Here is a 17,023-nt window from a genome sequence, read left to right as displayed (position 1 = left end):
GTGTGTAGATGGTCCCACCCCTCTTCCTAAGGCAGCCCCGTGAGGCCCCGGCAGCCTGGAGAGAGGAAATGGGGGCAATTCCTGCTGGTGCCTGGTATAGAGATGGCTGTGGTCAGGACAACCCTTCTATAGGGACTGCAGCTGGCATGCAGCCCAACACTGACACCATCTGGATGAGAGCTGGAAGGAACCTCAACAGCCCAGGGGGCTGAGCTCTGTGGTTTTGCTGGTGATCCCTTATGCATCCTGCCTGTTAACCCTTCGCACTGACAGTCGGACTTTTCAGAGATGAACCCCGTGGCTTAAATAATGGGAAGTCAAGGGATGGATGGTCATGAATAAACCCTAGAAGGGTCAGGATATGTGGAAAGACTTTTGGGGCCATCCGCCAGAGCCTGAAATAGCCTTCACTGCCTTCCATATCACAGATAGTAAGGCACTGAAACCCCGTGGCAATCAGGAAGCTGATGCCCTAGCCCAGTACAAACCCTAGCAACTGACCCATCAGTAGATAAAGCAGATGGAGTATATACAAAGGGAGGTCACCAGAGCACCCAAATAAGATGGCCTAGTGTCAAAGATTCCATTTTGCCCCTGAAATACAGTGATTTGGTTAATGCAGTAACAGCATGTCCTTTATGTTCTAAACAAAATCCAAGGCAACTACTGAAGGAGTCTGGGACCATCCACTGGAGTTTCCAACTAGTGAGGGATTGGCAAATTGATTATAATGGGCCCCTCCCTCTGAGTGAAGGTTCTAAATATGCCTTGTTTTATATGGGCACTATATCTGGCTTAACCCAAGCTATCCTCTGTCACAGCATAAACCAGGCTGCTACCATTATGGAATTAGAGAAGCTAAGTACCCTGTACAGATACCCTTATTGAATAGACAATGATAGGAGGTCACATTTCAAAGGTCGTGATGTACAAGATGGGGCAAAAGAACATGACATTGAGTGGAGGAGGGTCCATCTCCCCTATAATCTGCAAGCAGCAGGGTTGGTAGGAAAGAAAAATATAATATTAAAGCAACAGATTAAATTACTAACAAGAAAAAACATTTGGATAGGTGGGCTAAAATACGATACCAGATTTTAAGACATTTGAATGATAAATCAGCAGGGCCCATTGCCCCATATACCAGACTGGGGAACCCTACGGAGACATTCAAAATGGCAAAGATATGGAAGTCATGGAAAGCAGCCATTGCCCCATCTCTCATATGGATCAAAGATATGCTCCTGAGAACACGAAACCCCATCATACCTGGGAAAGGCATTATCTACTAGCGTTACAATGGAATGTCCTACTGGAATGGGTGAATTACTTCACGTCCCTGGTGAATGGAGACTCCTCAGTCTCCTTTGGGATCCAGTTGTACTGTGGCAAGCTGGACCTGTTGAAACACACTATGCTTGGAGTGGAACATACGCCATTGAAAGGGGGAGAAGGTGAGGGTCCTGGTCTTAGTTCATCCTCTCTCTTCTCCCTCCCCTCGCCAACATGCATGGCGTGCACAACCGGGTCAAGTTCCTAAAGCTTCCAACTCCCTCTCCTCAAGGCCAGGTGAGCGTGCTCTGTTTTCCACTGGTACAATCATTTGGCCACCATCTTTGTCCCTCCCTTGGCCTGGAGGACATCATAAACACATAGAAGCCCTCACTATATTCACCCAGCAAGCCTTAAATGATAGCTGGCAGAGTCTGTCCTTACCGAACACCAAAATGTCTCTGATGAGAAAAACTATCCTCCAAAATAGGATGGCTTTGGACATTATTAATGCCTCAAAAAGAGGCACCTGTGCCGTTCTCCAAACAGTGTTGTATGTTCACACTCGTGAGAGACTGCTAATTAAATCACCAGGACACAAGTGAATGCCCTGAACGACTCGACCTCTATCCTAGGGGACTTAGTAAATGAATGGTTTGGATCATGGGGCTCTTGATGGAAAACATTATTACTTATTTTGGGGATCATGATCTTCGTCTAAGTTTTCTCTTGCGCGTGCTAGAGCGTTGCTGTGGTATCTGCCTCTAAGTGCAGCCGGACAGCCGCCCAACGAGCCCCCTCGATGCTGGCGGAAGCCCTTGCTGACTGTTCAGGGCGCATTGCAGAAGAGGGGGCACATGAGATTGTAAACACTGGTTAGGAGGCATGGAGTGTTGGGAGGAGAGGTCATGGAGAGGACGTGACCTCCAGTTGACCAGAGAGTAGACCCCGACAATAGGAGGCTCCTCACTCCTCCCCTTGAAATGTACACTCCGCCCACCTTTCCCACAGTGGCCACCATTTTCCGGGACGCGGCCTTGAGAGCAATGTGGTGCTGAGACTACCTGCCGGGTGTCGTTTGAACCCAGCTGAGGCCTCTATAAGAACTTTTAAGATTCAGGGAGGCAGGAGTGGAGATCTACTCGTCCTGAGGGTGCCCGAGACATACCCATACGTATGTTTCCTTGTGTTGAACCTGCCGCCTGCCAGTCCGGAGTGGTCTGTCTGCCCCTTTCCTCTGTTTCTCCTTGCCCTCCAGGGAAGGGGGCAGCAGACGAACCAACAAAGGGGACAGATGCCATGGAGGAGGTAGCTCCTGAGCAGGACTGGGAAGGAAGGCCAGGATTTCATCAGGCTATGGGAGAGTTTGGGGAGTGCAGAAGGCAGCCACAGGAGCCAAGGAAGGGGCTTGTCTTCGAGGTGATGGGGAGAAATGTCCAGTGCAGTGCATGGTTCACTTTGGAGAGCCACGGCCAGGAAAATTGGAAAAGTAGGGGCCCAGGTCGTGACCTACGGAGAGGTCAGAGACAGGGCTTTGCACTGGAAACAGAAAGCCCCTGAAAGGAAAACTAACATCCCTGGGGTGTCTCCTTTGTGCCAGGCCCTGTGTTAATTTCTTTGTTTATATCACCTCCGTTAATGTTGATGGAGATCCTGAGAAGTATTCTTTTTATAGAAAAATATTTTATTTATTTATTTTAGAGAGAGAAAGAAAGAGAAGCAAGTGAGAGCTGGGGGAAGAGCAGAGGAAGGGAGAGACTCTTAAGCGGATGGACTCCGTGCTGAACACATAGCCCAAGGGGGGGCCCTGATCCCACCACCCTGAGATCGTGACCTGAGCCAAAATCACGAGTGGGGTGCTTCACAGGCGGAGCCAGCCGGGTGCCCCACTGAGAGGTATTCTTATTTTATGAATGATGGAGGTTTTGCATTGAATTAAAAGCATTAAGCAGAACAATGGCACAATAAAGGCAGTGTTGAGGAAGATAGGCCTGGTGGACTGCACCAACTTTTCACAAGAATGGGGTAGAGAGACCCTGGAATAATGGGGTCCAGTTTGGAGAGTCCAGCTTTTTCTTCCCGTGTCTTTTCTCCCTTTCTCTTCTGCTGCGAGGACAGGACGGTTTCCCCCCAAATTCCCATTAGTACCATTTTTTTTTTTTTAACCCAGTACCATACTTAACACTCGCTTTGTTAAACTTTTTACTTTTTTTGTGTTGATTGGTTTCCTGGAGGACTGAGACTCTTGTAGAAACAAAACGAAACAAAACAAAACAACCTCTCCCTACCCCCTACCTGAGAACCACTAGTGTCTTGATATCTAGAATTTATTATTTTTTAAATTAAGCTTTGTTCAATAATGAGTTAATGATAGAGGCTGTTATTATTTACCCAGCTTAAACATGCATAAAATATATTGGTGGGAGAGGGGGAAGGGGTGGAATAGTGATGATTTTATACAAGATTCTTGGATTATCCTTTTCTCCTGAGCTTGGGAGGATGGCGGGTCCCTTTGAAGACTCTAAGGCCATGTTGGTATCACCTCCTTTAATTTACCAAGTTTTGGCACAGTCAAGTAATAGTATGTGAGCAAAAAATGATAGTAATTTTTCATTTTATTTTTTTACAAAGCACGAAAGCTACACTTCTCCCGCAAAATTGAAAATGCTTGTAATGTCTGAGCAGTTTTGAGAGGATTGATTTAAGTGGACAGGATGACTGTTTGGCTGATCTCTCTGATGAGTATGAAAATACTACTTCTGGCAGGTAAGTAGGATGTGTTCTGAAGGGATTCTAGATAGAACTTACCTTGAGATCTAATCTATTGATACTTAAAGTGTTATTTGGGGGAAAGTTTTGAAGTATCTGTTCTGGGTTTAAATTTTCACTGCTTAAAGATTATTTTTTCTGTTTAGTAGTTGAGGTTATAAATTAGTTATGAATATATACTTTGATTTTTTAATGGCCAATGGGGGTTGCTGTTATAGTCTAGAGCTTCTAATAATAACTTATAACCTTCTTTTTATAATTCCTTTTTGAGCTATATGATGTAATTCTTTTTAGATTTTATTGCTTTATCTTCCCAAAGGGAATAGCTTATCTTGTCTCAGCAGTTAATGACTGCTTGTATCAAACTCGTCGTTTCTCAAATCACGTCTCTAATTTTTTCTGTGAATTTGGTGATCCTCGGTATCTTTTTATAGCATTTGTTTTGGGCCTTCTTTAGGTAGAAATATCTAATATGCTTCTGAAGGGTAAGCATGGGCTGGTGTGGCTGGGGCTGCCATGAATAATTGTGTTGATGTGAGTGATTCCCCATCACCCTTGGTTGTGCATTATGCCTGCTGTGTACATGGAAGGCCTGGGCTAACCAGAGTTAGCGTGGCCTGGATTACCCTTTATTTTTTCTGATATAGGAAATAAAAAGTGTTCTGTAGATAACACTTTTCCTATCTATGATCTCACTGAGGAGCTGACTGATTTTTGATGGTTCCTTGAATTGGCTTTGCCTTGGCTAAGGCATGTCCAAGAGTGTCTTCAAAGATAAGGATTTGGTTATTATGCCCAGCCAATGGTCTTGATGGGAGAACCCTATCTAACCTAGCATGTGTAGTCTATAGTGTGTCTTTTTTTCTCCCAAGAAAATTCCAGCACTGATCCATGCTTCAGTCTCTCTCTGAGCAGGCAAGGCAAAAAAAATCTACAGAATTTTATATCCATCTGGGGAGTCATTCTGATCATATATTCAAAAGGAGGAAATCAGAGGATGGTATACTGAGCAGGATGATTGAAATAGGGACAACTTCTAGAAGTTTCTCCTCTGGGAAGTGGAGTTACAAAAAATAAATGGTGACTTTACAACTAAAGTATGACAAACCAATTAGAGTGTGGGAAAGAGAGAAGAGATACTATATGTTTAATTAGGAACCAAATGTGTCCTTGAGGCCTTTCCCAAAGGAAGTAGAAATTCAGGATTGTTCTGGTGAACAGTGGGATTTTGGATGTCCAAAATAAGAGAATCAGTCAGAACTCTCCTTAAAATGAAATTTTTGAAGGTGTGATCCCCAGACGAGTAGCTCCAGCAGCACCTGGTCTGAACCGTAAATTCTTGGGCCTTACCCTAAACCGACTGAATCAGAAACTACAAGGGTGGGGCCCAGCAATCTGTGCCTTATCAAGCCCTTTTGGTGATTCTGAAGAATGCTAATTTTTGTTTTTATAACATTAGGGAAGTGGGTGTATTGAATCTGAAGTTCCAAACACTGTTTTTCTTACTTATTTACAGAGCCTTCCCTGAGTTTCCACATTGAACCTGAAGAAGGTAGTCTTGCAGGGGGAACGTGGATCACAGTCATTTTTGATGGTAGGTTTAGGTCTTAACAAATGCAAGTTTCTTATTTATTGGTATTCTGAATCCTAAAGAATATGAGTCTTTGGCTAGGGACAGGTGTAAAAGAGGGCCTGACGGGCGTTGGACCCACTCACACTGATTTCTGTGTTTCCAGATGCTTACTTGCTGATGTCACAGAAGCGGAGCACATGACACCATTAGATATGCCCATGTCCGCTTTCTTATCCCGAGCTGTGGGATGGTACCTTAGGAACCCACAGTGACATGATAGGGAAGCGTGTAGCACAGTCCTTAGCAATGTGTTCCCCAGAATCTTAGTTATCTTCCTCGCAGATGGTTCTACATGTGGGAGCTTCTAAACCACAGGTTAGCTTACCCATTTGTACCAGGGTAAAGAGTAATTTTGAGGGCTGAAAAAGTCCCGGGTTTCAATGGATGGACCTGAAGAGAGAAAATTTTTATAAACGTATAAATGAAACCATCCATTTACACCACAGTCATAAATGCATTTGGAAATGAAGAGTAGTCATTTAATCCTCAGGCAAGCTTAGCGTGTCACATTGCCCCTGTGTGGCCATGTCTTTATATTCTGCTGTGTGGATTTTAACAAGTCTGCTCAGCCCGAGATTCCCCTTTCCCTTGTGTTCAGGTTGGGAATCGGAGCTCCTTTACCCCACCAATGGCTCTCAGCTGGAGATATACCTGGTGAATGTGGCTGTGCCCGCCCTGCCGAGCATCCCTTGTGATGTTTCTCCCGCCTTCTTGGATTTGCCGGTGCTCACATGCAGGACCAGGTAACCTGTCTGGGTAGGAGGAGATCAGACAGGGCGAGTGCCTTGCTTATCTCAGTAGTTTTGGGTGGCAAATTAGAGCAACTGCCTCTATAAAGGAGTTATCAGCTATAGCTTTAAAAATGTCCCATGTGAATATGCTCCTGAAAATTTCCCTACTAGGGTTCTAGGGCTTTAAGGGAGGATGAAAATATAGGGAAGAATTTTGAGAAACTTGAGACACTTATCAGGAGGGGTTGGATTGTGTTTCCAGCTGTGTTTTCTTGTTGTTGTTTGCAAGGAGCTCTGTCGCTATTAAGATTTCAATAAATAGTGCGATTTCACCATCTAAAGAACTCATCTTTCGAAATAGGCGTAATTGTAATGATTGTGCCTAAACCCAAAACCAGCTAGAAAAGAAATTTGCTTTTGTCCTCAGCGTATTTCCTTTTTGTATGATTTGTACGGGATTCCAGATTATCTACTGTTTTGCTCAAGATTTTGTTGGCTTACACAGTTTCCACGAGTTCATTCTTTCCCTACTCATGTCTTAGAGATGCTACGTGAAAGTAGATCATTGCTTAAGAGAAGAAAAATGGTCATTTCCTTTTGTTTTCTGTTCTGTCCTTTAGGAAGGCTCCCTTTCTTCCATGTCTGCCTACTAAAATCCTAACCTGCAAATGTCACCTCTTCCCTGAACATACAACTGAGTATAATCTTGCCCTTCTTTGAAAGGTGGGGGTAGGGATAGGGGCTGAAATCCAGGTGATGGTTGCCACAACTTTGAGGAAGGAGAACCTTTTGTAATTTACAGAGAGGCATGGCACGTGTAGCCTAGTGGCCCTGTTTTCCTCAGCCCTGTGTTTCCCATGACATTTATGTCAGTTGTTCACTTGTCAGATTCATCCTAGAATGAAGTGCTTTGAGGCCAGGGGATGTGTTAATACCACCCTGTAGTCCTTATGGTACTTAACACAATACCTTGTGAGTAGACTTGGCCATATAGATGCCTCTTGAACTGAACTTTCTTACAGCCCTGCTGCTATTGGTTTTAAAACTGGGTTGTACGTCTTACATTTTATGGTAGATTTGGGCATAGAGCTCCTGCAAGAACTTGCCATGAAATAGATAAGAACTCTGAAGTTTTATATGTTCTATCTCCTCAGTCCCAACATACTAATGATTTTCAGATGCACCATTGATTTTCTATAATCTTGTCAGAGGAAAAGAAACACTACCCTCTTACAAGTACTCATTGGCTGGAAGATGAATATCAAGTTCAAGTAACCCTCAAATGTGAAAAAAAGCGCACATTTTATTATCAATGATATACTGTCATATTCATTATCATAAAGATGTATCTGCTTTCACCGAAACAGACATTGTAGCATCTAAATCAGCACTGTCTACTCAAAACATTATGTGAGCTGCAAATGTAATTTACAATTTTCTAGTAGCCACATCAAAAATTCAAAAGAAACAAACGAAATTAATTTTAGTAATTTTTATTTAACTCAACATATCCAGAATATTATTTCATATGTAATCCATATATAAATTATTGATACACTTTAATATTTTTTGCACCCCAAGTCTTCAAAATCCACTGTGATTTTACACTTACAGCATACACTATTTGGGACTCGCCACAATTCAAGTACCAAGTAACCACATATGGCTAATGCTTACACATTGGGTGTTGCAGATTTAAATACTTAAAGTCATACTGAAGAGTTTGGTAAGAAAATCTTGGAGGGGAGGCACTTCCTAATTCTAGCTCCTTATTTATCATATTTCTTCTCTTACAAAAATCAACAGGAATGGCAGCATCAAAGAGGTGACAAAATCACTGTGATATTTGTGAAAAGAGAAGAGGGGGTCCAGGACTCTCTTGATGGATATATGAAGTGTTTATGGACTGCTTGAATATTATGAAGTCAAGAATTTTTTTGGCAACACGCGAAATGAATGCCTTTTATCAGAAAGAGTCTAGGATTCAAGTCCCACTTTGCCTTTGACCTGTGGTGTTCACACACATAAGTTTCTTAATCTATTTGGAACTGTCAAAAATTTTTTTAATGGAAGCTAGGATTAGATTATCTATCAAGTCTGTTCCAAGTCGTGAAGTCCTGTGAACCTACAATTCTGAGGAATAAGACAGCTTTTTTTTTTTTTAATTTTAAGGACTTTCTATATAACAATTATAACATGTTGCTGAAGGATCCAATCTTTAAAGTCTTAGTGGGTGAGTGGATCTAGAAGGTGAAAAGTGAAACATAGGACCCCTTAGTTAGCTCTGTTTCTCAGATGCCGGAGGAAATTTGGAGTGGTCACATGGGGCTGCTGGCTTTGGTAGTTCACAATTTTTGCTTCATGAGGATTTCCACTTTCTGCCCTCAGATCTCTGCTGTCTGAAGCACACGAGGGTCTGTACTACCTGGAGATGCACTCTGGGGGACAGGTGGGAGGCAGCCCAAGCCCAGGACCGCGAGACAACTGTACGTTCAAGGTGGGTTCTAAGGATGGAGGAACGTGAGGGGGAATCTGAAGGGATGCTTGTGTTGTCAGCAAGCAAGTTATAAGTCAGCCAGAGACTGCGTTGCCAGGGTGAGAAGAAAGGGGGATGGTAGCTGTGGGGTTTCTGAGACGATACCAGTGAAAGTCAGGTATGGAGCACTTGTATGTCAGGCTCCGTGCTTTATGTGCATTAATTCGACGCTCACAACAATTTTATGGGGTAGCTATTTATTATCCTGGTTCTGCAGATGAGTGACTTGAGGCTCAGGGAGATGAAATAATGTGCCCATATCATCAGTAATTTTATCTATGTCATCCAGGCACTAAATGGCAGAACTAGGATTTTTAAAAATTAGTTTAATTTTTAATTTTTTATTGACATATGATGTCCTGTCAGTTTCAGGTGTATATCATAGGGATTTGATATTTTTATACATTACAGAATGATCCCCATGATAAGTTTAGGTTGACCTCTGTCATCATACAGAGTTATTACAATATTATTAACTATATTCCCTCTGCTTGTGGGAATGTAAATTAGTGCAGCCACTGTGGAAAACAGCAAGGAGGTTCCTCAAAAAATTAAAAATAGAAATATGACCCAGCAATTTCACTTCTGAATATATATGTGATGAAAATGAAAACACCAATTTGAAGAGATATATGCTCCCCTATGTTTATTATTTACAATAGCCACAATATGGAAGGATTCCTAGTGTCCATCAGTAGATGAATGGATAAAGAAGATGGGGTGTATGTACACAATGGAATGTTGCTCGGCCATAAAAAAGAATAAGCCTTACCATTAGTGACAACATGGATGGAATGAGACGGTCTTGTGCCAAGTGAAAGGAGTCAGAGGAAGACCAATACCATATGATTTCACTTACGTGTGGAATCTAAAAGAACTAGGATTTGAACCTGCATTAGATTCTGCTTTTTTTAAATTTTATTTATTTGTCAGAGAGAGGGAGAACAAGCAGGGGAAACTGCAGAGGGAGGGGGAGAAGCAGACTCCCAGCTGAGCAATGAGCCCGATACAGGACTCCATCCCAGAACCCTGGGATCACAACCTGAGCTGAAGGCAGACGCTTAACCAACTGAGCCACCCAGGCATCCCCCTGTGTTGGATTCTAAATCTTCATCTAAACTGAAGCCCATGAGGAGCCGCAAAGATTATCATTGGTCAATGTTTCATTTCACAGCTGCAATTCTCCTAAGTCTCAGTAGCAAGAAGGGACCCAAGCTCTACCTTGCCCTCTGCTTTGTGCTTGATTCCTGCTCTTCTTTCCAATCCTAGATTGAAAGGGCGTTTGCTGGTGGCATTCTTCTTCAAGTGCAGAGCTAAAGGGAAGCAGAGAGAGGGAGAGTTTATGAGTTAATGCCTAACTTATGTTAGAGAAGCGATATGCATATTTGGTCTTAATTTTTTGTTTGGTTCAGCCTATTGTCCATTTCAGGTTAGTTTTCCACTGATCTCTGAAAGGGTAGGCCCTAGACTTTTCATAAAAGGCTGAGGTTTGACAGAGCTCTTCGTCATGGTTCTTCCCACAGGGTGCCTCCGCCAAAGAGCTGTTCATTAAAGTCTTAGTCATTAATTAATGCTCCTTTAGTACAAGACTTCATCCCCTAAATTCATCCCTGTTCAGTCCACATTTTTATACAGGCAATTCATTGACAAATTTGGAATTTGCTGTCAGTTCACATCTAACAAATTGTTTCTCACTCCCAGAGAGTCTTGTTTTCTGGAATTTTGCTTCTGTACATATGCAGCAGAAAGAAAAAAAAAAAGATCATTCTTTCTTATTAAGCCCCACACCCCCACCTCTCCACTGTTTCTGTAACTGTGACAGAAGACGGGTGGCCAAGCACCCTCCCTGATCACCATGCTGTTTTTGGTTTTGATGTTCCTTTCACCCCAGATAGTAGTGCTCCTACTTATTAAAGATCGGAAAGGAGAGCAAGGAGAGAGAGGAGAAGCACTTCCTAAAATTGCACATTAAAGAAAACAAGTCCTTGAGTGCTTCGCCTAGCTTGGCGAGTTGATGAAAAATCACCAGGGGACGCAGTTAATGAGAGGCATTCCAAGCTAAATAAAACACGGCGCGTCTCTTTGCTTTGGGACTGGGACTGGGGGAACCGTGAGTATTAAAAATTAATTCCATCTCGCCAGTCCACTTCAAAGAGCCTGCTGCAGGCGCTGACAAGTTTGAACAACTCACAGAAGGTTTATCAAGCAGCTGGTGGCTGTGGCTTCACTCTCCTAATCCTCTGCGTTTCTTCTCCCCCATCTTGCTGCCACTGACCTCGCTGGGGCTCAGGGATCAGCATGCAGGAAGCTTGATTTGAAAGCTCATTAATTTTTCACTTTGTCATGTCTCTAGCTTGCTGGGTGAGCGGGACCTGTTTTCCTTAGAAATGTACCATTTTTATGTCATGTCAGCTCAGAGGGACTCACAAGGGAGACTTTGTGAGGTTTAACTCTGAGCCGCCCCACCATGCCAAGGAACAGGAGGGAGTGATCGAGGAGTCACTCTGTTGCCCCCGCGTTTCTGGTGGAAGGCTCACAGACTGAGTGGTAGATCTGACATGGCAAGCTGGAAACCAGAGGCATGTTTCCTGATTTGGTTTGGCCTCGATTGTTCTTTCGCCTCTGTTTCTAACGTCAATGAGAAGGAGCAGAAACCACTGCTCTACTCATGAGGCTCCGAGGATATACTTCCAATGGAAATGACATTGGTATGGAGGTCGCCCAGTGAGGGGTGAAAGCTGGGGTGTGGGAGGAAGCTGAGAAACCAGGGTAGGGAGTCCATGTTTGGCAGGTGTGTGGGGAATTGCATTAATCCTTATCTTTTTGTGGGATTAGAGCCAGTTCCCAATTGGTGAGGTCACAACATTCTTACCTTGACCTCCTGACTGTACATACTTTCTGTGACCTGTTCTTTAACTTTCTCCTTTAGAAAGAAGGAAACTAGTCTCGACGGCAGGCTGTACAGCCATGTGGATCAATGCCTAAAACCCACACCTGCCAAGCCACTGTCAGCTTTGTTGAAATGTCATTGGCTTTGCCTCTGCTCAGGGCTGTCAATGAACAATGGAGTTATTCTTTGCTGATAGTCTCCCTGTGAAGGTGGACCCCTGGAATGCTGGAAGCAGACCAAGCAAAACAATCTGCTCTCATTGGATTTGCAAGTGGGAAGCAGTGTAGTTTATGGGGAATGAAGACGGTCTAGGCATCCAGAGGAGTTTGGGGGTGAGGGTGGCAGGAGGGGGAGACCAGGTCTCTTCCTGAGTGTCATTAGCTCGTGGGTCAAACCTTGGCCTGGTCAGTCCATCCTTCTTCTTCTCTGTTTGTTCACACCGGCCCTGGCCATGAAAGGCACTAATCTTGGGCTAACCCAGATGCTTATAGGTGAAATGGAATTCCTGGAGTTGTCTTTTTCTCTCATTTCCAGGCACCATATCAACCTTCTCACAGGAGACTGCTCTATTCATTCACAAAAATTTGAATGTCTTCTCTATCCCAGGCTGTGCACAAGGATATGACTATGACTGAGTCCGGCATCATCCCTGCCTATCTGGAGCTTATAATTAGCAGATAATGTGCTTTGGGGGAGGGAGCATAGAAAGATGGTTTGGAGTTCCATGACCAGGCTTTCCTGTCTCCCATCAGTGCTCTTTCCTCCTTCTCAAAGAGTAAGGTTGCTTCCCATTCCTTGAATCATTTGAATAATTTTTCTCCCAATAGGCACCATCCATTTTCCCAACAAACACCTCACTTGTGTGCCTACCCAACTTCCAGTTTTTTGTAGCTTGCTAATTCCTGCCTAGATGTTGGCTGATAATAATTTAAGTTGCAATTCTTTCAATCTAAGTAAGGAAATTCTTGTCTAGAAAAATTAAAAAATCCTTCAAGATTCCAAGATACCAAGTTACAATAATGGAATTCTCAAGCCTGGCCTACCTAACTTTCTTTCTTTCTTTTTTTTTTTTTAAAGATTTTATTTATTTATTCAACAGAGATAGAAACAGCCAGCAAGAGAGGGAACACAAGCAGGGGGAGTGGGAGAGGAAGAAGCAGGCTCATAGTGGAGGAGCCTGATGTGGGGCTCGATCCCAGAACGCCGGGATCACGCCCTGAGCCGAAGGCAGACGCTTAACCGCTGTGCCACCCAGGCGCCCCCCTACCTTTCTTTCTGGTAAAATGTGTTCCTGGGTATGGCAGGTGGGCAGGTGGAAAGAGACTTGCCAAAGTTTGGACAATATGGTGCAGGGCAGAGAGCTATGTGACCTTGATAAAATTCCCTTTCCTTCCTGTATGGACGAACTGTGATAATATCTGTCACCTCTGCTTCCCAGATAGATTACGGGGATAAAAAGAAATAGATGTAAGCTGATTTGAGGAAACGTAATCATTTACCAACTTAACTAATATTCGATGCAGAATGACTTTTGCTTCTTGTTTGCGGTCGTGATATGCTAATGAAATTCTCCCTCGTGATGACCTTTCCTGAACAGTTTTCCAGAGGGCAGACACCCATTGTTTACCAAGTTACACCACCAAGTGGGGTTCCAGGTAAGAAATCTCCTATTGAAATAGGAATAATTATGGATCCCTTTGCCAAAGCTATGGCAGACTCATTCTACCCACGTGGGGGCTCTCTGTAAATGGGGGCACTGAGCGTCTTCTCTGATGCTGTTTTGAAAATAAGTGCCAACCTCTGGTTTATTTTTGACCGGGTTTGGTTTCACCTCTGGGCACTTTTGCTCTGTTACTTCACTGGTAACCAAAGGAATCCAAACATGAAAAGAGAAAGAGGCCAGTAAAATCAAACCAGGTAGTGCCAGAGAATGGTGGAAGTAGAAATCATCCTTGCTCTCAACTTTATAATCATCCGCATCATAGCAAACCCTTATGGAATCTTACTGAGAGCCAGGCTATGTTCTAAGCTTTTGGCATGTATTATCTTATTAGATCCTCGTAAGGACCTGATGACATAGGGACTATTACTAATCTCATTTGCAGATGAGGAAATTCTCATTTCCTTAACCTAAAATGTTAAGAAACTTGCTTAAAGTCAGCTAGTGGGTGTACAGCCGGGATTTGAACCCAGACAGGCAGAATCTAGAGTGGGCAGGTATATCTAGCGTTTTGTTCTGTGCTGAGTGGTGGTGTTACCTACCACATGGAAGGCCAGGGGCTAGAAGAGAAGAAGAGAGAGAAAGCTGAGGTTTACATGAAAGAAGGGACTGCAGCTAAGAAATAGGTTCAAGAATTGCTAAACCTGCCTTACAAGTAAGTAGTAAGTACAGCTAGGATTATATAGAAGTTGCTGTCTGATTCTTGGCAAATTCCTATGTCTATTTCATATTTTTCCTTTGTTCAGGGTTTCCAGATGGTGTAATTATGGGAATACAAGTTGCTAAATGTTTATATGTAGTTGTGTCTAAATGCATAAACTGATCTAGTTTTAAATGGCTTGACTGCTCAAGAATGTCAAAATGAGTATCTGAGTTGCTGGAAAGTGTTTATACTTTGTGTGTGTGTGTGTGTATAGACATAGATCATGTATGCATGTATTTAAATGATATCCTGAAGAATATGAATCTGGCATGTTTTTATTAATGCAGGTTATTCAGAGATCTGTACCTTTCCATTCGTCTGAATAATCAAGGCATGATCATGTTTTATTAAAATGAGATGTGGTCTGAAAAATCACATACAGACGTTTCGGTCCCTGCTGTTCTGGTGTTAGAAAGCTCTTGTTTCGATGGCAGAAGTCCACAGGGTGAGGGCTGAGAAAGGAGCCTGCCATCAGAGGTGTGAAATGGGATGTTGGCTCACCCAGATCTGTCAGGCCCGTTTCTCCCACCAAGTATGAGTGCCGCACACTGTCTCCTTCACCTTCTGGGGGAATGATTGGTGGCTGGCCTGGGTGGAGTGGAGTGGTCCCTCCAGGCAGGATCCATGCAGCGGCATCTTTGAAATCACTTTCCAGACAATTACTCTCATTTCGTTTGGGAAGCCTTCCCAGAGTGGCAGCCAGGGAGATGGGGGAGGTGGTGGGGACGGGAGAGATGATGTTCCATTAGCAGTTGAATTTCTGTCTGTGGTTAACTGTCCTTCACTGTGACGCAGAATTGCCCGGCATCATGTGTAGGCTTAGCCTTTTCTCAGCCTCTGTTGGACTGCTTTGTTTAGGAACAAGACAAAAACTCACAGAATTCCCAATTTCTGTAACTTGTTACCAATTTTTTAAAATTGTGGCCATCAGAGCTAGGAATCAATAATTTAGCTCTATTAAAATGAAGGGAAATTACTTTGCTAGTTGTTAATAGGAGCAGAGAACTGCAGACCCTAGGCTTTCTTGTGTCTGTGACCTTTGTCTAAGGCATTAGGTTCCCTCCCTTTCTACCTGTTCACTGCACAGCGGCTCTCATACTTCCTGGAGGGTTCCCATGTTCACTGCCAGTCATCCAATGACCGCATCTGAAAGCATCTCATATTAATACTACACAAACACAGTCTGAAGGGAACAACTTCTTGGTAATGTTCTTTTGTGACTTTGAGTGTGGCCATGAAGAGATTCCAAGTCCTCTGCATTAGTGACCTCGTGAGTCCCATAGGTGCTTTCTTTTCCATCTTTGAGGTTTTACTCATTAACCAAAAAACCTCTCTTGTCTCTTAACATCGTTTGTGATGCTACAAGATTACAGCACAGGCGGTTAAATTCTCTGATTATTTGGAAGGCACACGTTGCCAGGTCATGGGGTTGTCTGGTAGCTTTAACTGCATCACCTCGCTACGGTGTGTTTGCTTAAACTTGGCCTCACGTAGTTGCACAGAGCTGAGTTTAGGTGTTTTCAACGATGGAAGAAATCAACTCTTGTCACATCCGGGAGGGGCCCCCAAACTCTTTTTGAGAAAGAGTTACATCAGATTCCTTTCTCACCTCTTGTGAGCAGAGCGGGTGGGGGCAGTACCGAGAGTGCACCTTGCTGAGAGGGGATTGCTGATGCCTGCACTTCTTCTTGAACTTGAACTCAAAAGAGGGGAGTATTAAGGAAATGTTTGCTACCCGGTGGAAATCCCTGTGAGTCACATAGAGGAGCTCAGCAGTAGAAGTCATCCGTTTGTCAGTGGGCAAGGCAGACACCAGCTGTTTGCATATCCCCAATTTGCCCTGTCTTTGAACATGAGCGTATTGGTTGAATGAATGAGATGTGCCGTTGCCCATCCTTCCAGCCATAATTCTGTTCCATTTCATGCCCTCCTTTCTTAGTTCCCATCCTTTTGAGTCATCCTTGACATTTATCTTTTGTACTCTGAGATATGGAAAAAAGATTAATATCCTGAATACCCATCCAGATTGTGGGATAGATACCTCCTGGGTTGCCATATTAGCAAGCGTCCAGAGGAAAGTGAAACGTGGAGTACCCCAAGGCACATTGTCCTTAAGTCCCATGTTAGGTGGATGGTCTACATACAGCCAAGAGAGTAGAACAAGGCAGCATGTGGAAACCGACCCCTTCCTCCTGAAAGCCTCATACTTCATGGGACTGTGAGGAAGGCCTGTTATTGCTTCTGTGCTCCATACATAGATGATTAAGTCTTTGATTACAGTAATTGGTTATTTTAACCTTTCTAATGTGTAGTATTGATCACTGGATCATATTTGGGGCTCCTTTCCTGTTGCACAGTTTGTAAAAAAGCATTAATATTCTGACTCATGACCAGTTTGGCCATATTAAATAGATGTAACCAAAAAGAAATAGTTTATAATTTACAGTTGGAGCTAAGTGTATTAAATTTTTAAAAAATCTTCTTAAAACAGGAAAACTAATACACGTGTATGGCTGGATTATCACTGGAAGATCAGAAACCTTTGATTTTGATGCTGCGTACATTGATAGGTAAGCATGTGTTCGTTTCGGTGTTGAACTAGTTACAAATATTCTGGGTTGCTTCCTGAGACCAGCTTCCCCGAGAGCAATAAATTGTGAGCAGTTGGCACAGAATTGCTGTTTTCCTCTTTGCAGTTTATGGTCCCTGGTGAGCTGGGCTTCAGCAAACTTTGTTAATGTAATTGCAACTGGTCGATTAAGTTGGTCC

The 17,023-nt window shown here is 43.3% G+C and overlaps 1 protein-coding gene across 1 annotated transcript in view; it reads left to right on the top strand.

Annotated features, from left to right (window-relative positions):
- PKHD1 (PKHD1 ciliary IPT domain containing fibrocystin/polyductin) overlaps positions 1 to 17,023 on the top strand; it is a 453,280-nt gene that overhangs the window by 10,893 nt on the left and 425,364 nt on the right. Inside the window, exons 3-10 of the mRNA XM_034648265.1 lie at positions 2,974 to 3,168; positions 3,904 to 4,038; positions 5,558 to 5,635; positions 6,273 to 6,417; positions 8,794 to 8,902; positions 13,429 to 13,486; positions 16,746 to 16,824; positions 16,951 to 17,015. Of these exons, the coding sequence (XP_034504156.1) occupies positions 3,987 to 4,038; positions 5,558 to 5,635; positions 6,273 to 6,417; positions 8,794 to 8,902; positions 13,429 to 13,486; positions 16,746 to 16,824; positions 16,951 to 17,015 (586 nt within the window). The 5' untranslated portion in view covers positions 2,974 to 3,168; positions 3,904 to 3,986. The remainder of the gene's footprint in view (positions 1 to 2,973; positions 3,169 to 3,903; positions 4,039 to 5,557; positions 5,636 to 6,272; positions 6,418 to 8,793; positions 8,903 to 13,428; positions 13,487 to 16,745; positions 16,825 to 16,950; positions 17,016 to 17,023) is intronic.

Source organism: Ailuropoda melanoleuca, chromosome 19, assembly GCF_002007445.2.
Source record: "Ailuropoda melanoleuca isolate Jingjing chromosome 19, ASM200744v2, whole genome shotgun sequence".
Classification (NCBI taxonomy): domain Eukaryota; kingdom Metazoa; phylum Chordata; class Mammalia; order Carnivora; family Ursidae; genus Ailuropoda; species Ailuropoda melanoleuca.
This window is presented reverse-complemented; position numbering and strand designations above follow the sequence as displayed.